General features: G+C 38.4%; 1 protein-coding gene across 1 annotated transcript; it reads left to right on the top strand.

Annotated features, from left to right (window-relative positions):
• The first annotated feature begins 223 nt into the window (after positions 1-223).
• On the top strand, positions 224-14,951 carry LOC117305114. The gene is made up of 14 exons (XM_033789866.1): positions 224-399; positions 1,558-1,579; positions 1,978-2,049; positions 2,924-3,054; positions 5,443-5,545; positions 6,567-6,682; positions 7,048-7,126; positions 7,693-7,854; positions 8,396-8,584; positions 9,045-9,146; positions 10,005-10,080; positions 10,740-10,933; positions 12,144-12,269; positions 12,931-14,951. Exons 1-14 carry the CDS (start codon positions 344-346, stop codon positions 13,723-13,725), a joined length of 2,223 nt encoding a protein of 740 aa, XP_033645757.1. The 5' UTR covers positions 224-343; the 3' UTR covers positions 13,726-14,951.
• Positions 14,952-22,681: the final 7,730 nt, after the last annotated feature.

Here is a 22,681-nt window from a genome sequence, read left to right on the forward strand (position 1 = left end):
AACTCTGGGTCTTCAAAATAATAGTCGATGAAGAATGAAGCCAGGTATGCACAATACATTTTTAATCAACATAGTCCACCACCCCCCCCCAAAAAAAAAAAACGACGGTACAGTCCCCGCCCCACCCGCTTCACTCACCGACAAAAAAAGAAATGAAGCAAAACCCCAAAACAGAAGGGCGCCCTCAAGCGATAATTTATCCATCCAAAATAACCTTGTCAACACAAACAAAACCGAAGAACCGATGTCATCTTTTGCACGATTTTCGAGATTTTTCTGAAAACATGAAGATGGATTTTACATGACAACACTGGAGAAGATTAAGAGAAGTTAAGGCATCAAGATGATGCATTTACAGTTCCCCAAGAGTAGGAACTTCTACACTTGGGAAGAGCTAAGGTGAGGATTAACGCTGTTGCCAAGTTACTTTATCGGGAAAGTTGACAAATTAAATGCAATCGTGTTCATAACCAGTTGAGTTATATTATCATGATTATGGTCTTGATCAAGATCTGTAAACCAAAAACTGTAGAGTGGTATCGACAGTGTAATTTCTACCTCTATGGTGTTTATGGGAAAATACTTAAAGGAATCAGACATAAAATGAATAGGCCCTAGTACATTTTATGTCTGAATAAAATCTTTTAAATTTATTTTAGAATTTTAAAATAAGAAGTCAAACTCATCAAATTCAAATAGGCCTAGGTAGGACTACGTACCATTCATTAATTAATCATTAATCAGTTTAATCATGGAGGTGGTTTAATCAATCGTAATCAACTTTTATTCAACTCAAATTAATAAATAATTGGATTGAGTTGAGAAAACCACAAACAAACGAAGCAATCAACAATTTCAAGATTCATCCGGAAAAGTTTCGGTATGGCGCCACCACTGTTTCATTCGATATGAAATAATATAGTACTCTATTTCTAATAGTAATGTACCTCAGTGAGATATCCTTTTTTGTGAAAAAGTGGTGGCGCCATCCGGAAAGTTATCCATTCAATCCAAAAGGGCAAAACTTTTGTTGCTTAAAATATCGTACAAAATTGTTGTCACGTTATCATCAGATCATGTCCACACTGGCATTCGTACACATTAATTTGATTTCAGTTTGGAATTTTGGACTGTCTGAAATCTAGACCCTTGATCTTGATCTTGATCATGATATTTTTGCTGCACAAATTGCCTCGGATGTGGCTGAAGTAACTGGGGCGCTGTATTCCCCTTTAACAAATTTGACATTATCGGTGATACTAAGCCATGATCCCTGTGTACGCCAGTGTGCTGTGGGGTGATCTGGAAGTTTTTCAACAGCGTCCGCTATCGTTTGATGAGCGGGGGGCGCGGAAAGTGAGTGATTGTACCATTAACAACGCCTTGATCTAAGACTAGTTCGAACCCTGACCACTGACTTTTTAGTAAACACTGTAAAAACATAATGTTTGATTTTATCTAAATCGCTGTTTTAAAAACAACAATAGTAGATGACCCTCTGAACTAAAAAGCATGGGTAAACTAAAAAACACCCTTTTCTCTCGCTTTCTGTTACAGCTGTTTGTCCAGAGCTCTTGGGGTAAGTTTTAGGAACACGCAGTATTTAGTCAAACTAACAAAATCCAGGCCTTGGATCTCATCTTCTTGAAGAGGCCATTCTCATTTTGCAAAGGGCACTTTCTTTTTAAACTTTGGGAAGGGCCTCATATGAAACTCTAATTCTGAGGTCTCAAAGTCAAATTAAAATGTTTTAATGGAAAATTACTTCTTTCTTGAAAACTACGTTACTTCAGAGAGAGCCGTTCCTCACAATGTTTAATACTGTCTAGTATAAACATTTTTCTATTGCTTTTTTTAAATTCTAACAATTACTTTGAGTAATTACCAATAGTGTCAACTACCATTAAAGTTACCTACCCTGTAAGAAAAAAACAACATACTTTTTTGTAATTGAAAATTGTTCTGGATATTTTTTAGTTTCCGAGTGAAACTATCAGGAACTGCATTCCTGATGAGGTTACAAACGCAGAAGATGGAATCAGCATCAAGGTAAGAAAACAATTTGGGTTTTGGTTTTGTTTTTTAAGGGGGGGAGGTTTAAACGAAGTTGTGTAGAGAACAAAGGATTTTTTTATAAAGTATTTTGACTTTTGTTTTAATCTTACATGTACTACACTGATTTTTATAAGCACAGAACTTGGGAAAGTACAGAGTATACAGTGCTCCTACACATCGGTGTACTTATGGAAAAAACAAAAGTTAATATTTCGTATTTATTTTGTATTTTTATGTTTAGCTTTTGTTGCGTTCAGCCCTGAAGTCTTTCAATATTTTATCAAATTACCTCCATATGAAAAAACTTTGTTACTTCAGAATGAGCCGTTTCTCACAATGTTTTGTGACTATTAACAGCTCTCCATTAGGTCTACTTGTAACCAAGTGCAGAAGTAAGTTTTTATGCTTAAAACAATTAGTCTGAGTTGTTACCAAGTGCCTTTAGTTCTTATCTCATTTTCTTTTGTAACAATTTGTTGTTCTTGTTTCAATTGACTCTAGTCAATTCTTTGTTAAACCCCAAAAATCATTTCAAAATTTACCCAGTCAGTTTCCCTTGTGGTTTATATTGATATCTGAAACAAAAAGTCGCATCCCCTTCAGGTGATCCCCTGACTGCCGCTTCCCAGGTTGTATCGTAATTTGGGTGTGATCTCTGGCTACACGGCAGTTAACGGTTGTGTGGCTTCTGACTGGCTTCTGGCTTCTTTTGTCAAAGATATTGACAAAATAGGGACACCGCCAAAATAGGGCTAGATAGCTCAGTTGGTAGAGCGCCGGCACGTTAATCCGGAGGTCGTTGGTTCGAATCCCACTCTAGTCAATTCTTTGTTCAACTCAAAAAATCGTTTTTGTTTCATGTTAAAAGGCAATTCTGCGGCTGATCGAGCTGAAGTATTTCAACGATGCCTTGGATCGATCGATCAACATGCACACCGCTGACTACAACATTAACACCCTCATGCAAAGTCTCAAGTTATTAAATCACAGACTACTGAGGTAAGTGTTTCTTCTCATTCTAGCGTGTCGCGGCCGATTTTGTCATATTTAAGTTACTGTCACGATTTCTGTGAAGAATTTTGTGAGTTTATAAGTTACAGGGAACATTTCAGTGAGATTTCGACAGCTTATAAATAACCGTTGGGATTTCTGTTAAGATTTTGTCAGCTTATAAGTTACCACCAGGATTTCTGTGAAGATTTTGTCAGTTCATAAGTTAAGGATTTCTGTTAATATTTTTGTCAGTTTATAAGTTACCGGCAGCATTTCTGTGTAGATTTTGTCAGTTTATAAGTTACCGGCAGCATTTCTGTGTAGATTTTGTCAGTTTATAAGTTACCGGCAGCATTTCTGTGGAGAATTTTGTCAGTTCGTGGGCACACCCAATATCAACAGGAAGCAGTTTACACAGTATAAACACACAGATAACAGTTTTGCTGTCTTTACGTCAAATAATTACCTGCCTATAAATACCTGCTTATTCTTGTTAATGAGTGGATTAAGCTTTGATAAGATGATCCTATCTCTGCTCTAGGCCTAAAACAAATATTGATTTAGACTACAAAATGTGGTGACTGTAGCTTGTGACTGAAATCAAAGGCCATGGCCCAATTTCATAGAGCTGCTAAGCACACAAACTTGCTTAGCGTGAAATTTCTTCCTTGATGAAAACAGGATTACCAACCAAATTTCTATTTATTGCATATTGCTTGTTACTGGTATTCAGCTGTTTTGCTTATCCTGAAAATCACATGAAAATTTGGTTGGTAATCCTGTTTTTATCAAGAAAGAAATGTCATGCTAAGCAAATTTTTGTGCTTAGCAGCTCTATCAAATTGGGCCCATGTCACACAGCAGGCATTGTACAGGCACCCAGTTCCAGGCAATCTCCAAGAAGGAAATTCATTCCCATTTCAGTTTACTCACTTTTTTATTATGGGGATATTGAGTTACTTTCCATAGATATAATACAGAGGGAGAGCGGCCGCATGCAATTACTGGTCCTTGAAAGTTCATATTTTCATTCAATCTCAAATAATTTATAAAGTGTCTAAATCGAAGGGTTGCGCTGAGGCACAGAAGAAATAAATAAGTTAGTGTATTGAGGTCGTTCAGACACCATACTCAAGTCGGTATAACTCATGGTTCATCCCAATCGAGTTCAACTCTTCATGTCTGAACGGTTCTAAGGTTAGACCGAATTGGGTTTAAACCGGAATTAAGTAATTAGCTGGGGAGGGGGGGGGGGTATATTTAGATCACTTTGGGTGTATCTTTTAACAGTGTGTGTGGACACACTATCAAAAAGATCACATCTGGTTTCACTCACAACAGATGACCCATTGACCTCTGTCATTACGTAAACACACGCTGAAGCCTTTTATTATGCATCTGAAAGTACACAAAGTTGTGCAACAATAGAGTTTTTTCTTTTATTATTCTCCTGCAACTTTGACGACCAATTGAGCCCAAATTTCCACAGGTTTGTTATTTTATGTATACATGTACATGTTGGGGTACATCAAGTGAGAATACTGGTCTTTGAGAATTACCAAAGGTGTCCATGGGTGGATTTCACAAAGAGTTAGGACTAGTCTTATCTCGAGTTAGGACCAGTTACTCGTCCCATGGAGGAAGGAAAAGAAGGAGCTCGAACGACCCGCAAAACCGCAGAGTAACAAAAGAATAATCTGACAATGCCCCTGTCTGGCCAGTGGAAAAAGATAGGAGACCTCCAGCTGGACGGCCGATTAACGAGTAGGATTAAATCTCTTTGTACAGAAGGTGTGGTACCGCCAGTCTGCGCTCTTGCCTGCGTGTAAAGTGGAATCATTGGAGACAAGAATTGTGAATATACACGTTTTCATTTACCGTTTGTGGTGTTTCGCTGAAACATCATGGCATATTTTTACATTTTTTGTGACTTTCCGGTCAATAGTGGTGGATCAAAATTTGGGTATAGGCACACGAGGGTGGTTGGTATTCAATTGTGTTTTTCGATTTGGTGAGCACAAGTGTACATAATTTTTATCAGGTCTCAAAAAAGTAGTTTTTTCCTGTATTATATCCATACGACATACAACACCATAGTTGAGTGAAGAACCAAGTGCGCACGCGCAAACTCACAGACGGCAGGTCGCCCATTGTTTGTATAAGGTATGTGGGTGATAACGAGGTGTCGTTAAACGGTTGCGGTACCACGGGTTCGACTTTTGAAGTCCCTTCGTTCAAGCTCCTTCTCTTCCTTCCTCCACGCTCGTCCTAACTTAGGACTATCCATGCAATTTGTACATCTCCTAGGACCAGTCCTAAGTTAGGACTAGTCCTTACTCTTTGTCAAATCGACCCCAATGCCTTTAAACTTGACTTTACGTTATCTTTTTGTAGTTTCTCTGAACTGAACGATGTCCGCGTGGCATTTCAAGTCTATGAAGCAGGTGATATGAGAGGAATGAAGATCGACACTCACACACAGCTAAGAGCTCTCAAGGTGGGTCTTATTTTGTACTCTTTAGTTTGTTTAGATGTGCTTCTCATCAAGGGAACTCGGCAAACTCCCACAAAGGGATATAAACGCCCAGCTGGCAACAACCAATCTCTCTCACACAAACATTGGTTTAACATCTATGATTATGAATTGCACAAATCAAGAAATTGTAATTCAGTAACTAAACGACAACATTTATTCTAGTCATTGTGAAATCAGCGGTTAGCTGGGGATTCGAACCCACAACCTTGTGATTGCAAGTCCTGCAGTCTAACCACCTGACCACGGTGACCATTATGGGATGTTTGCATGTCTCGCTCAAAACATAACTGAGGATACTTGGTTCTTTTGTATGCAGTACATAACTTACGGGAAACAGCTTTGCGTCCCATCCGAAGGACGCAGCAATAATGGTCCAGTGTCTAATTGCGGACACAAGTGTCACGACTAGGACTCAAACCCACACTCTGCCGATCAGAAATACCAGAGTTTGATTCCAGTGCTCTTATACGCTTGGCCACCATACACCATGTCAATACCGGGACTCAAACTCACATTCTGCTGAACAGAAACACCAGAGCTAGACTCCGGTTCTCTTTTCCGCTCGGCCACAACACACCTAGCAAGACTGGGACTCGAACCCACACTCTGCTGATCAGAAACACCAGAGCTTGAGTCTGGTGCTCTTATCCCCTTGGCCACAACGGGAACTCAAACCCACATCACACTCTGCTGATCAGAAACAACACAGCTTGAATCCAGTGTGCTAAACCACTCAGCCTCAATAAACCATGTTAAGACCGGTACTCCAACCCACACTCTGTTGATCAGAAACATCAGAGCTTGAGTCTGGTTCTCTTATCCCCTCGGCCACAACACATCATGTTAAGACCGGTACTCAAACCCACACTCTGCTGATCAGAAACATCAGTGCTTGAGTCCGGTGCTCTTAATCTCTCTGTCACGACACGATATTTAAAAATCTAAGTCAGTAAAAAATGTCTCTGTTGCTTTCTTCTAACAGCTCTGCGATCGTACCATTGCTCCAATGAAGCTTATGCACCGAGTGAAACATATGCAGGAAAACTTTGATGAGCCGGGACGGATTCAGCTCTATGAGTTTCTAGATCTCATCGTATTGTAAGTAAAGTTTGCAAAAAAATAGTTAATGGCTTGGCATTTAGACCCTAGCACAGGCCTGTATGCTTCGTTTTGAAAGGGCAAGGGCACCAAGGCATTTTCTTCTGGATGAAGGGCACCCTATGAGGAAATTGTAAATTTCTACTGGAGCATTTCATAGGCACCAAGGCAATGACCAGGGGCCACGAAGGCAATCGTCTTCGTTGCCTCCGTGAAGTATCAGGCCTTTTCAAGACCAAGACTAGGTGCAACAGAGGGCTCCATGGCCTCCGAGTCGTTCCAGGCCTGGGATGTAGATTAAGTAAAATGAAAAAAATTATTTGTTTGAAAATAAACATTCAGTTTTATTTCAATGATTACTACAGGTGTGAACTAACCAGTGATGTTGAACTTCCTGATCATAAGCATGGAGCACTGGACAAAACCTGGCGACGACTCTTCGAGGTAAAAACCTTTCTGTCTCTCCCAAAATTCTCCCTCACTACTCTCTTTTTTAACCCTCCTACTTTGTGACCATTTTATTTAATCCTCTGCCATCCTACTGTATGATATCATGCGGCGAATGCGTTTGGCGGCACACTAGTACAGACAACCCTCCTACTGTGCGACCATTTACTATCATCCACTGTGGTCTACAATGATAGAAAATTAGATGCACTATGCCAGCATGCAGTATGATATGTACACAGTCAATCCTCCTACTGTGTGACCATACAATATCTTCCACTGTAGTTTTGAATAATATATGAGCTACACAAGCCTGTAATATGATCAAGCGGTGAATACATCTGTACAGTACACAGTCAACCCTCCTACTATCTGACCATTTAACATCATCCAGTGTGGTTTTGAATGATAGATGCACTGTATCGTAGCGTGCAATGGAAACATGTTGTAGATCATGCATCAACACAGTACAAAGTCAACCCTTACAGTCTGACCATGTCATATCATTCATCGTGGATTCAACACTTTTTTCTTTTTTCTTTCCGCAATTTACCTCTTAAAAGCTTGATAATTTCGAGGAGGTGTGCATCACTAAGGATGAGAAAGTTGAGCAGCATCTTAATCAGCATTTCAAGAATACGGAGCTCAACTACGGCCAGGAGAAGATGGCGAGTAAGCGCATCCCGCGAGAGTCTGCCGTAAATACCTCACGGAGACAGGATCAGGTAAGTCATGATAGAGAACAAAACTATTCAACACCAAGTCTTGCATATTGGGTTGCTCATGACTACATTATGCTAGACTACATGTAGGCTAGTTAAACATGTTAAAGTGTTGACGACAACTAAAGCATGCTGGGCAAAACAGAATTCACTCCATTGCAGTGAAGTTAATAACGAGAAGTTTCCTAGATCCACTAGGCCAAAGTAGCTATCACTGCCAATATCTTAACCCCAACTCAGGTAGTAGTTAATAAGCAGGAAATTTGTTTCAGATCTAAGTAGCCCCCAGAATAAAAAAATCTAATAAAAAACCGGAAAAAAATCAGTAGAATAAATACTTTAGCGAGACAACACTTATTTACACTGTAAATGAGAATGATACTACCAGACACACCCGGGCGAACCCCTTCTCTTGATAACTGGCTGGTTCTTTTACGTGCGTTGCACAACACAGGAGAGTATACCAGTTCATGATTCTAATCCGCTCTGCCATAAACACCCTAAATCAACCATTCCGACCGCCTCTCCCCGTTTCCACTCCTAGGTACGCCATCACAACAAGAAGTATCGAGAGCTACAGGGTTTCATGGGGCAATCAACGGCCCAGGTACAACGCACCAAGGCGGGGCACATACGGGGAAGGCCAGTCACTGCCCCTGAAATGGATGATTTTCGTCTCCCCGTCGACTCACCGCTTCATTCTATTCTACAGCGCCCTCATACTGTCTCCGATGTAAGTTTTGACGCTTTTGTTTTGCAGTGAAAGTCTGTTTTTTGGGATTGGGTAAAACCTGAGTGAACAGAATTTCGATATTCCAATTTTTCTCAGTTTAATTTCTCTCGCATTTCTTGGTGTTTCTACTCTCACAACTTTTGAACCAAAGGTGGTATCGACATGGGGTTTTATCAGCATAAATATTCGATTTTCAAAAGTATGTAAACAAAAAATCAAAAAATTACTTTGGTCGCCAATCGACTAAGCAAACGTTTTTGTTGCTAGGCGAGTATTTGTGCTTACAGGCTTTTTGAAATTGGGCCCTGATTGGAAACCTCCCTGATGAGGGTATCAATGTCCCCGATCGGATTTCTTTTGTGTTTGAGTTTTTTAAAACATGCTCGCTCAGTTTGACGTGAATTTTTTGCACATGAGTGACTGCACTTTCTTCATCCCATTGTGTATACACCGCACACAGCTAACATCACGCTTGACCGCCACACCACAAGCTCACTGCCGACCCCAATCAGCACCTCACTCAGCACAGGGTCAACTGTCCAGCCGGTCCCACACCAGCAAGGTAGGTTCCATGCACATGGGTCATTTACCCCTTCAGCTCCAATAGTGACTTTAGTTGACGGTGCGCTATCACCTGCTTGAGCCCCAGAGGCAACTTTTAGTCGCCAAAAATGACACACAAAAAACACTTAAGCCTGAGCATAAAGGCACTTTGTTAAAAGCTGTAGTTTGACATGTCCTTGATCACCCTCCATGACCAAGCTTGCCATTGTGTGATTGTAAAGAGAAAGATCAGGGGCCAATTTCATAGAGCTGCTAATCACACAAATTTGCTTAGCATGAAATTTCTCCCTTGATAAAAACAGGATTACCAACCGAATTTCCACATGATTTTCAGGATAATCAAACAACAGCTGAATACCAGTAACAAGCAATATGCAACAAATGGAAATTTGGTTGGTAATCCTGTTATTATCAATGAAGAATTTTCACGCTAAGCAAATTTTTGTGCTTAGCAGCTCTATGAAATTGGGCCCAGATCTTCAGAATGACTGTAAAATAAAACAGGGTTGTTATTATGTAATCACTTCAAATGGAATTGGAAATCTGAAATGCCTCACACCTTGAGCCAGTGATACATCTTTAATCATTGGGCCAATTATTTTCAATTAGACCTCAAAGTAGATTTTTATATTAAAATAGATTTTGAGGCCTCGAAATGAAGCATCTGAAAGCACGCAACTTCGTGTGACAAGGGTGTTTTTTTTCTTTCATTATTATCTCGCAACTTCGACGATCGATTAAGCTCAAATTTTCACAAGTCACTATAAAATGTGGCCCTGTTTGTGTCTCAAAAAATAATCAAACCAGCATTTAGCTCAGCTTCATTATACTGTGCACCATTTTTATACCATTTCAGTATTTCAGCCAGCCAGAAAGCACAATGCCCGAAGATCCCAGGATTCGACTTCTCCAGGCGCTTCATGAAAGAAAAAGTAAGTATTGGATATAGCAGGTAATTTGGCTTGTGTTTTACAAAAATATTTAATAGGCAATCTCATCAAGGTCAAGCCTTGTACTTCGCTTTTTAATGGGCACAGTCATTTTCCTTTGGAAAGGGGCACTTCTATTTAGAAAACCTTGCAGAGGGCACCATACCAAATTCCAGTTGAACCTAGTTAACTGGGGTCAACTGGTTCAACTGGATAGTGACCAAAGTCGTCCATTTTCCATAATAACCAACTGGTTTGGACTAGGTTCAACTGTGTTCAACTAGGTTTAAATTATAAACCAGTTGGTGTCTGTCCATTTTCCATATTAAACCAACTGGTTTTAACTGTGTTTAACTAGTTTATCAACTGGTTTTCAACTAGTTCCAGTTAAACCCAGTTTAACTAGGTTCAACTAGAATTTTGACCTGGGAGGCGTTCTCAAAGCCTTAAAGCCATTGGACACTTTCGGTAGACAGTATTGTCCAAGGCCCACACTTCGTGTTTCACAACTTATATATAAAATAACAAACTTATGAAAATTTAGGCTCAATCTGTCATCGGAGTCGGGAGAAAATAACGGGAAAACCCACCCTTGTTTCCGCACGTTTCGCCGTGTCATGACATGGGTTTACTGTAATCCGTAACTCTCGTTTTTTTTAAAGCACTGTTTTCAAGCCCTCCTCTTCTCTCACCCCCTCGGAGTGCCCCTGGGGAGCAGGGCGTGGCATCTCAGCGCCCTTGGAGGAAGATGGTGAACACCTACATCCGTCCACAAACACCAAATGTCATCACGGAGAAAGATGTTACAGACAGGCAGCATGTACTGGATGGCCTACAGTACCAAATTGAAACATTGGTAAGTGTCTCTTTGCCCAACCTTAATTAAAATAAAATAATAAAGTGCTTCTGTTGGGCCTTAAGAATTCCTGGAACCATCACCCCTCCTTGAGTGTGCAGCACCAGCACTATAGACCCTTTGCACAACGCGGAACGCACCTCCTCAAGCAACTTTCTGATCAATTGGAGGCGCTCGTCATAGTGCCTCCAATCGATCAGAAGGTTTCACCAAGTATCACTCGTTGTTTACACAGTCATGCAAAATACGTGTGTCAGCACCCCCCAAGTAATGTGGTTTATTCTGTAATGAAGTGCACCAAACTTAAGTCCAAGCTTTGAAAAAGTTTACAGAAAATGTCATCTAGGAGTTAAATTTGTTTGACAAAACTATTGAAAACATCAAACACACACAAACCCTCTGTTTTATAGTGATTGTGATGATTTCTTTATTCTTGATTTCATATTTGGCATGTCAACAAAACTTATAATTTCTTTTTTTAAATTTAGGCCACATGAAAAAAAACAATTGTTGATCGTCCTTTTTTTTTGCGGATGGGGGAGGGAGGGAGTGTTTTTTAAATTTTTTTAATTTTTTTTAATAAGTTTTGTTGACATGCCGAATATGAAATCAAGAATAAAGAAATCATCACAATCACTTTAAAACAGAGGGTTTGTGTGTTTTTGATGTTTTCAATAGTTTTGTCAAACAAATTTAACTCCTAGATGACATTTTCTGTAAACTTTTTCGAACAACTAAGCACAGTGTAGCCCAAGTAAATATTAAAAAAAAAATCTTGCTTTGCCAACATGAATAAAAACCTTCTTTAAACACCTTTTCAAACCTGTACATTTTGAAAAAAATATCAGCTGAAGAGGTTGATTTTTATGAAAAAAAAAAAAAATGTTTTTATTTTTTAATTTTTTTTTATGTGGCCTTATTTGGTGGCAGAGTGGTCAAGTTTACCGGAACCAAAGCTCTGGTATAGCAGCCGAGCGTGGGTGCGAATCCTGGCCATGGCACTTGTGTCCACTTGAGCAAGGCACTTAACCGTAATTGCTTCGTAGAATTTGGGGAGATGGTGGTGCACTTTGCACCACCGGAACTAGAGCCGGAGTTCTTTGCCACAACTTGATATCATAATAAATGTTCCATTCATAATATCTGGTTCCAATTCCAAATAAAATTGTTTATTTTTGGTGCTTTTTCTTACTTTTTTGTGTTTCATCAGGAGGAGCGAGCATTGCAGAAGTTGGAGCAACAGATGAAGTTGCATCTACCTCGCTACGACCGCCAGAAACGAGAAATGGCGATAGAAAGAAAAAACAGAACGCCAACTCCAACACAGCCAAAGAAGGTAATAAAAATAATAATAATAATAATAATAATAAAAATAATAATAATATTAATAATATCGTATCTACCAAACAAGGTACTCAAGGCGCTGAGTACTATACAAACACACGGAGTTCTGAGACCCAATTATGTAGCACCTTATAAGGGTTTACAAGGTGCTACGGGGCATACAGCAGCCACAGCCAGGACCACCAGGGCGAACCCCTTCTCTTTTACATGCGTTACACAACACATTGGACCAACGGCTTTACGTCCCATCCAAAGGACAAGGCAATGGCTAAGTGTCTTGCTTAAGGACACAAGTGTCAAGGCTGGATAGGCAGATGACATCACAGAGGCCTGAGAATTCATGTATCAACCATGTTTCAAAAAACCCATCGTGTCTCTGCCCAGCAAGTTGCTATTCTTTAGCACAACAAATTATATTGCTTAGCCAGTATTAAGTGATTAGCAGAGATGAGCAGGAAGCCAGTCGAAATTAGTTTACATCACTTGGCACAGTTTTGGCTAATACATGTAAAATCGGTTTGTATTTTAGCAAATACTGTTATCCAGGTACAAAATTTAGTTTGGGATTTTTTTCTTGTTGGGATGTCCAAGAAGAAAGAGCAAAGGCTCCCGCATATGTTTTTTTTTAATGATTTATATTTTTTGCCTGGCAGAAATCCAAAAAGAAGAAGTCAAAAGGGTTGCCCCCCGCTTCCATCGAAAGACTCGCCCACCCGGTTGTCCGCCAATTCCATGATCTCCACGACAAGAACTGCGACGCCCGGACCCAAGAGTACGACGTCCCCAAGAGTAGCAGACGGCCCAAAGAACCAAAAAGCGAAGAGAAGGGTTCGGACAAAATCCCTCATCTCAAGCCCCAGTTGATGTTGGATGGTCGAAGGATGAGCGCCTCAAGTACGATGAGTAGTATCGCCGACTCCAGCATTGCCAAGACGATTGACCTCGCCAGCCACTCTTTACTCCTTAACTCGGCGATGTCGCAGAAGACGCCGGTCGTGTCGGTGCCACATGTTTACGACCCTGAGAGGTTTTCTGATTCACGTGTAGGCTCGGCAGCGCTTCTCCACGACTTCTTCAATGATGTTAAAACGGACAATGGTAGCGATGGCACGTCAACCAAGCACTCTGAGAACCCAGCTGATGTTGTGGGTCAAAATTCAAGGGTAAGTGAGACAGCGTTGTCGCAACCGAAAGTCTCTTCTTCGTTGGAGGGGAGTAAACGAAGTCCCGTCCGACCGACCAAGAAGAAAATGGCCTCAGACCCTCGTCTGTCTCGCTGGGAGAAGGCGAGGGTCAACCGGAAGATCAGCACTCTGGAGGAGGAAGAGTTGAAGATTAACGGGATCTCGCTGAGCGAGATCGACAGGCTGACGTTCAAGGAAGAAGAAGAGCAGTTGAAGGACTTTAGAGACCTGAAAAAGATCAGCCAAGACTTCTACTTCCATTGAAGGGAGGTCCAATATCCTTAGAGCGTCAGACAGTGTTTGCGGGAAAAAAAAAGAAGGTAATGGTAGACCCAGTACCTGGGGAACTGTACTCCTTCTAAACAAATTTTTGGGTTTCTTCGGTCGTACTAGCTAGTACAACCGTACTAGCTAGTACAACCAAAGATAACTCACTGTAGGTTGTCAGTTTCTGTTACAAAATTGTGTCCAATTGTGTATTAAATACAGAGTTTTGTTATTGTAATATTCATGTTTACAATACCTCTAAAAGTGGACCAATTTCTTTTTTTAATTTCAACATTTCTAAATGAAAGCCACAAAATGTAATTTGTTAAAACTGTTCACATATTTAAGCCTGTTTTTTTCTGTTCGACTTTATGCACGTGGATTCCATCTAGCTGTAGGTAGATATATTTTTGCAGGCCTGTACATGTTTATACATGGGAGGTCACAGTGGCCGTGTCCTCTGTTGCCCTGGTCTTGGCCTTGGTGCCCCACAGACTTTTCAAATAGAAGAGGCCCTTCACAAAAGACTTGCCCTCTCAAAGATGAAATTCCAGGCATGTTTTTGTTATGTTGCTTTCTTTTCTTTGTAGCTTGCAGTGAAGTGTGTAGTGTTTTATTTATTTAGGTTTAGATGTTTATTAGCACAGCTGCTTTTCCCTTTTCAAAACATTGAAATGTTTGTATATTCCCACCCTGAGTTTAAAAGATTTTAATTTGTTTTCGTCTTATAAGTGTTTGGTGTCCTGCTGAAATCTTTGTGTTTTTTAGTTTTTTCCTCGTTTTTTTTTTCAAACTTGAAAATATATGGTTTAAACTATTAAAAATAGTTTATAATTATTTCTTTTGTATGAAATGTTGTTTTAAAACGTTCTTGCCTGTGTCAAATTGCTAAGCTTTCGTGTGTTTGCTTTTCTTGTAAGAAATAACGGTCAAACGACCGGTTAATTTTGTTTTATGTCACTTTTCTTTTTGCTGTTGTATGTTCAAGCTATTAATGTAACTAGGCATTAGTGAAAAAGATTATGTCTATGGCATAACAGACTTATTATTTATGAAAAAAAAAAAAATGAAAACTTGGATCGGGCGAGTTAGTCAAGAAAAGCATTTGAAACCAGTTGTTATAAAATGCATATGGAAAGATGTTTTAAAATGATAATGTATAATGATCCACTCAAATATGCTTTGAAACCGTGTGGTTTTCCTTTTACTTTGTGAACTAACCATAGTAGAGCTATATATATTGACTAGAGCGTTAACTTGCTCTGCGTTTTGAAGCCACCCTGGGCGCAGACATGTTTATTGTGTTGCGTGAATTAGGAACGATTTTAATTTTAAGAGAACACACAATTGCCGCGATGTTTGAACATCGGCGTGTGCGCTTACGTACGCGACTGCCCACTCGCGTACTTACGCGATACGAAAACCGTAACTTTGACTTGATTGACGTACTTAAAAAAGGGACGCACATGACGCTCACAGTTTGTACGCTGATCTTCAGATTGTGCGTTCACATTTGCTGTTTGCTGCATTTTTTGGTTCAATGACACATAGAAAAGAACAAACGCACTATACATGCAAATAGCCGTACAATTGGCGTACAAAATTTCAAGCTTTTGTATTGGTTTGTACATTAACATGGTTGGCCCACACGGCTTCAAAACCTTAGTGCGTGTATAACGGGGTGTTAGCGCTCTAGTCAATATATATAGCTCTATGGAACTAACACAGTCATAGTTCACAAACTATAGGGAAAACCATGCAGTTCAGAGCATATTTGTGTGGATCATTATATTCTACTTTTAAAACATACCTCTAACCGTGTGCATTTTTAAACAAATGATTTCAAACGCTTTTCGTGGATCAACTCGCCCTAGTTAAAAAAACACGCAAATTTAAGAGAAATTTTGCAAAACTTCAATGAACATTTGTATCTTTTGGAGTGCTGTATTCATACTGCTTGCATAAATTGTGCTTCAAACTTTGATATTTGTTCTTTTGGACAATATATACAGCATTATAAAATATTGAATTGTAATTAATAAACATTTAAAATGTTATATGAAACTTATTGAATCAGGGTTTAAACAGTACAAAATAAAATGTGTCATCATTTGTAGTAGCCCCATTTGTGTGACCATCTCCGAGTCCTTGCGTTCGGAGTTAGCCACACAAGTGGGGCTACATTTGTATCATAAAAATGTCAAGTTATATACCAAAAGTGTATACATACAAACTGGTAAAATTTTAAATAGTGGGTTAAATAAACAAAGACAAGTTGAATTGAGCGGAACTTGAATCAGCAACGTCTGGCATTTCCGAGGAGGGGCAGATTCAAGTCCCACTCTAGTCAATTTGTTTTTGTTCAACCAAAAATCTATTTTTTTAAAAGCATCACAAAGCGCCCAGAATGCATGTAGTGTTAGTAACCCATTCATGGTAAGCAAATCTTTTCTGTGCTGAATGAGGGAACTAAAAAGTTCAAGTCATGCTTTTTATTTTTTAAAGCGGTGTCACAAAACCGTCTTTACTTCTTCTGGTATGAAATCAGCATTATTTTTTTTTATCTAAGGATGTTTACATTTTAGTTTAAAATTTAGCAGTGTTTAAACAGTTTATGCAAATGCATTCCATTTTATACTGAACCTAATTTGGTGGTTTACTACATGACTTAATTTTGTATACCATAAACGAAACATTCCAAACTGATTGCAATAAACTTTTTAAGTAGGATTTGAAACTTTGCATGGTAGAAATGTGATATGGAAAGGTTTGTGGTAACACCATGTAATGACAATCTCTAAATGAGTTGGGTGTTTCTGAAAAGAACCGTTAGTTTCAATCAGTATGCTCTGATCGCCTTCATGGTGTTACCGCAAACCTTTCAAAACAGTGTATAATAAACTTTTAACATGGCGCCTGCTACGTCACAATCCTTGTATGCAATGCCATTTGATTCTCAACATACAAATAAGGGACCAGACTAAACTCCATTTCCACCCTTTTGGCTTGGACATAATATGGTTGCAGTATAAGCAAGGTATTTACAGCTGAGAAAATTGAACGTATTGTTTGATGAGAGGATGTGAATTAAGTGTACAATTGTTTTCATTGAAACATGGTGCTTTTTAAAATGATTAGCCAACTGCTATTTTGAAATGATTAGCCAACTGCTATGTTGAAATGATGACATGTTTACAAAATGTCAAGGGTTTCTGTGGTTAAGAATCCCACAGCTTCCTTTAAGTTAAAGGGAATGATACGTCATTTGAGAGTAATATAAAAACTTAAACAATCAGGAAAATTAACTTCAAACTAACCAGGACAAATTTCAGACATGTAAATAATATTATTATTATTCTGTTATATTTTTAATTGTTTTATTTTTTATTTTTATAAATGTCATTTTTTTTTTTACAATTTTGAAACTGATTAAAGCCATTGGACCCTTTCACAGATTTACAAATAACTTACAGGGTTTACAGAAGGCAATGGTGAAAAACTTCTCTTGAAATATTATTCCATGAAATGCTTTACTTTTTGAGAAAACAGCAAAACAATATAAATTCTCGTTAACGAGAATTACGGATTTATTTGAAACACATGTCATGACACGGCGAAACGAGCGGAAACAAGAGTGGGTTTTTCCGTTGTTTTCTCCCGACTCCGATGACCGATTGAGCCTAAATTTTCACAGGTTTGTTATTTGATATAGAAGTTGTGGTACACAAAGTGTGGGCCTTGGACAACACTGTTTACCGAAAGGGTCCAATGGCTTTAACTATCTTATTCATGTATATTTTACCGTGTTTTGTTTTCTATTGTTGATTAATTTTGTCTTGCCTTGCATAACTTAATATTACAGCATTTTTTAAGGAAATATTTGTCAAGAACATTTGGTGCAAAAGTCTTCAATTATGACCATTTACCACAAAATAATACCATTGTCTAGAAATGATGTTTTTTTGTTCGTGACTAATTGACAATCTCTTCCTATTGTTGTATTCATTGGAAATGGTGTAAACTGCACAAAATAACCTAACAAATTTAAATGGCCACTTACATACATTTATATTGTGTGTTCAGAAAGTTCCTGGATGTCAATTTTATTTTGGGAATGGGAAATCTAAACAAGAAAATGTATCTAGAAAGTTGACAATCAATTAATCAACATTTATTGGAATTATTTATGGTAATCCGACTAACCCCAAAACACAATTTTGACAATCTCACATTGAACTTTTTGGTCTTTGCTTCCAAAATAAGAATAAAGTTGCTTCTGTGTAAGCTGTTGTACAATGTAAGGTGCGACCTCCGTTGAACCTTTCTCCAGTCTGGCCTTTTAAAGGAACACATTGCCTTTAAATGATCGGCCGAGTTGGTCTTTAAAAAGCGTTTGTAACTGTTTGATTTAAAATGCATATGATTGGAAAGATATTTTAAAAGTAGAGTATAATGATCCACACAAGTATCACTCGAAGTTGCGCGGTTTTCCTTTTACCTCGTTGACTAACGCGCTCGACCATGTTAGTTCGCAAAGTAAAAGGAAAACCGTGCAATTTCGAGGCACATTTGTGTGGATCATTTTATTGTACTTGTAAAATATCTTTCTAACCATCTGCATGTTATAGCAAACGGTTACAGACGCTTTTCAAAGACCAACTCGACCGATCCAAGGCAACGTGTTCCTTTAATGTAATCATCCACTGTGGTCTAGAAATGATAGGTAAATGAAGAGAGTCTGCTATAAACTTGTCTAATGCAACTTCACAGTCCAAGGTTGGAAAAGTATGAACAAGCCAAAAATGAAAAAGAAAAACAGATGGCCCCAGTTTGAAACAATATTACAGAATGTACAGAAAGTGTTGATTTTGTTCGTACGTATAGCAAATAATCATGGGAGGTATTTTATTTTATTCAAAGTTTGCACAAAATGTGTAATTTTCTTACAACATCTGTTAACACAATTTGATGGTTTGCCAACATTCGACCGTCAATGCCAACCAGGGCAGTTTGTTTATCAAGAACGGAAAGGTCTTTGCCAATGTGATGAATGCGTCTGTACTCAGCGGACACATGTACACAGCTTTATGCAGTTAGATGAAGAAAAGTGCTTAAACATTGTGTCAAACCGATTAGAAGTTGCTTAATTCAGAGAATAAATAGTTTTGAGTTGCAGCTGAGTTTTGTTTAAGTGTATTTTGTTTTCTTTTGTGTTTGTGTATCTTTTTATCAAAATAATTGAATGTAATTAGTTTTTATCCGTACACCAATTTGTATTAAAGCTATTGGACACTTGCTGAACGGAACAAAAAGATTTACAAATAACTTACAGGGTTTACAGAAGGTAATGGTGAAAGACTTCCCTTGAAATATTATTCAATGAAATGCTTTACTTTTTGAGAAAACATTAAAACAATTATCAATTCTCAATATCGAGAATAACAGATTTATTTTAAACACATGCCATGACACGGTGAAACGTGCGGAAACAAGGGTGGGTTTTCCCGTTATTTTCTCCCGACTCCGATGACAGATTGAGCCTAAATTTTCACAGGTTTGTTATTTTATATATAAGTGGTGATACACAAAGTGTGGGCCTTTGGACACTTACCGATGTTGTGCGATTGCTTTAACTGTAAACTCTGTACTTTCCCAAGTTCTGTGAAAAGAAATCCACAGGGAAACCACTAGAGTGGAATTCGAACACGCAACGTCGTGCAATGCAGATATCTGATTGACCACCATGCTAGCCTGGTGCTTCAATGAATGATCGATGGTTTACATGACAAGTATTAGAGGAACACGTTGCCTTGAATCGGTCGAGTTGGTCTTTGAATTAAGCGTCTGTAACCGTTGGTTATAAAATGCATACGGTTAGAAAGATGTTTAAAAAGTAGAATACAATGATCCACACACATTTGACTCGAAATTGTGTGCTTTTCCTTTTACTTTGTGAACTAACACGGTGGGCCATTTTATGGAGTCAAAAATTTGACTCCCATATAATAAAATGGCCGACCGTGTTTGTCGACGAGGTAAAAGGAAAACCACGCAATATCGAGTGAAACTTGCGTGGATCATTACATTCTACTTTTAAAATAACTTCCTAATCATATGCATTCTATTACGAACGATTACATACGCTTTTCAAAGACCAACTCGACCGACCCAAGGCAACATTTCCTTTAAGAGATTTAATGATTGATTGTTAGTTGATTAGTTTGCTTTTGATCGAGGGATTTATTTGATCGATTGAAACCTACAAGTGTGTGTAAAACTTCACTGGGCCAACCACATTCCCTGGGGAGTATACAGCCCGAGCTGCTCCAAAAGCTAACAATATCAACCTCTACCCTCACAGGTACCCATTTATACCCCTGGGTGGAGAGAAGCAATCATAGTTAAGCATCTGGCTCAAGGACACAAGTGTCATGACCGGGATTCGAACCCACACTCAGATGACTTAACCACCAGCACATAAAGTCCATGCTTAAAACCACTTAGCAGTCACGACACCCTTATTAATGAAACCATTGAAGTAAATCACAGTGTTTTTTTTTATAAATCTGCATTTTTTTATTCCATGACAACAGTGCATTTTGATCTAGCCTTTAATCCACTAGACTGTTTTTAATTATTCATCTAAATTAAATAATACTGAATACTTTAACCTTTAACCTTCTAGTTAAACCTTGTAGAACTCAGAGTTTCTACAAACATTTTGCGCCATGCAAAGAATTGATGGACTTCACAACCCAATTGCTAACATTTCTAAAAGGGAACACATACCTTTTAGATTTTGGAACCACTCGATTGTTTTAATCCTACATTAGCAAGTACCCTGTGAACATTTATTTTTAAAATGTAGAGTTTTTGAGATATCTCCAGAGCAGTTTAATACTCGCAGGAAGTGTTGTGATAATACTTACGAAGGACTTGTACATGTCTTCACTCATGTTTATTCATATGCTAGTAAGCCCAGTGTATGTCACACAGCAATGCAGTGCGCATGCTCAACCTCTGCTCATTAGCATATACACATTAACATAATGTACGAATACATTACACTCAATAAACCAATTGTGTTTCAACTTGTAACAACAAGTCTCCAACCTTGTAACTATTACCATGGTGTCAGAAGTGGGATAGTTACAAGATTGGAGTCTTGTTGTTACAAATGAAAACCCAACCTGAAAAATGTTTCTGACAGTAATGTATCTCAAATAAAAAGATTGGGGAACAAAAACTGATTCCTTTAATCCATGACCGCATTAACTCAAGTGAAATGATTCTCACAATGCTTTATGCTATCTGTAGCTGCTCACTTCTACCCAAGTAAGTCTTTATTGCCATAAATTTTAAAGAGTGGTTTGAACCAAACGTATACCTTCCCTTTAGCGCATAGAGATGTTTATTCATATTATGCGCTTTATAAATGTAGTTTATTATTATTATTTAAAGGCAGTGGACACTATTGGTAATTACTCCAAATAATTATTAGCATAAAACCTTTCTTGGTAACGAGAACTTGATAGTATAAAACATTGTGAGAAACGGCTCCCTTTGAAGTGCCATAGTTTTCGAATTTGATTTCGAGACCTCAGATTTAGAACTTGAGGTCTCGAAATCAACCATCTGAACAGACACAACTTCGTGTGACAAGGGTGTTTTTTCTTTCATTATTATCTCGCAAGTTCGATGACCGATTGAGCTAAAATTTTTACAGGTTTGTTATTTTATGCATATGTTGAGATACACCAAAGGCTAGTCTTTGACAATTACCAATAGTGTCCACTGCCTTTAAGATAAGACAAGCTCAGTAATGCTTACTGGTAACAGAAATTTCTCTTCAGACATTATTTTTTACAATACTGCCAAGTTGTTTTTACCCAAATTGGACAACAAAAAACATACTTTAAAGCATTGGTCTAATGAATTCTATGTAAAAAAAAATTCAAATCGAGCAAGAATACTACCATACTTGATTCATATTGAGTGCACCAGCGGTTTTCTTAACAATACCACGTATACCTTATAATTGGGTGAACATTCTGGTTAGGAGATAGTGCTGCAAAAAATGTACCTTATCTTAATTTACAAAGAACAGGGCTCAAATCTGACACTGGACCACACACCCGAGGCCAGTAATTTCACCGTCAGGCCAGTAAACTCAAGATGGGACACACCTGGTGGTGTTAGGGTTTTAAAGGCAATGGACACTATTGGTTATTACTTAAAATAATTATTAGCAAAAACCCTTACTTGATAACGTGTAATGGGGTTTTGATAGTATGTGAAAATTGTGAGAGAAACAGCTCCCTCTGAAGTAACATAGTTTTCGAAAAGAACTCATTTTCCACAAATTTGATTTCAAGATCCCAAAATCAAGCATATGAAAGCACACAACTTCGTGTGACAAGGGTGTTTTTTTTCTTCCATTATTATCTCGCAACTTCAACCAGCATGGTTCAAATTTTCACTGCGGGTTTTGCATATGTTGAGATACACCAAGAGAGACGACAGTCAGACTGGTCTTAGACAATTATCAATAGTGTCCAGTGTCTTTAATTCAATATCTCTAATTGAGTTCAATGTTGAAACTGATTCTCACAAATGTCCATCTCTGCCGAGTATCGCCCGTACAACAGAGATAAACCTTTTCTTAGTTTTTGGTTCAAATTAAAAAAATTCTCTGATTAAACTAGGTCACGATTCTGATTCTTGTCTCTTCTCATTTCGATTTTGGTGACCAGTACGCCTACACTTGTAACACACATTTTGATATACATGTAGTAAGCCGGGAAAATAGCAATTCACCTTACGCCATCATCAGAATAATCTTACATGCGCCATATTGTATTGGTGGGCAATGTCATTGTGCGTTATTCAGTGAAGTGCGCATTTTGGGCGATGCAGCGTTTACATATAAACCTATTGCCAACCAAAATGGTCG

Source organism: Asterias rubens, chromosome 22 (assembly GCF_902459465.1).
Source record: "Asterias rubens chromosome 22, eAstRub1.3, whole genome shotgun sequence".
NCBI lineage: Eukaryota > Metazoa > Echinodermata > Asteroidea > Forcipulatida > Asteriidae > Asterias > Asterias rubens.

Coding starts and splice junctions, on each gene's coding strand:
- LOC117305114 (XM_033789866.1), top strand. CDS start 344: ATGATGCATTTACAGTTCCCCAAGAGTAGGAACTTCTACACTTGGGAA. Junction 1,580..1,977: donor GTTTGTCCAGAGCTCTTGGG/GTAAGTTTTAGG, acceptor GATATTTTTTAG/TTTCCGAGTGAAACTATCAG. Junction 6,683..7,047: donor TTTCTAGATCTCATCGTATT/GTAAGTAAAGTT, acceptor TGATTACTACAG/GTGTGAACTAACCAGTGATG.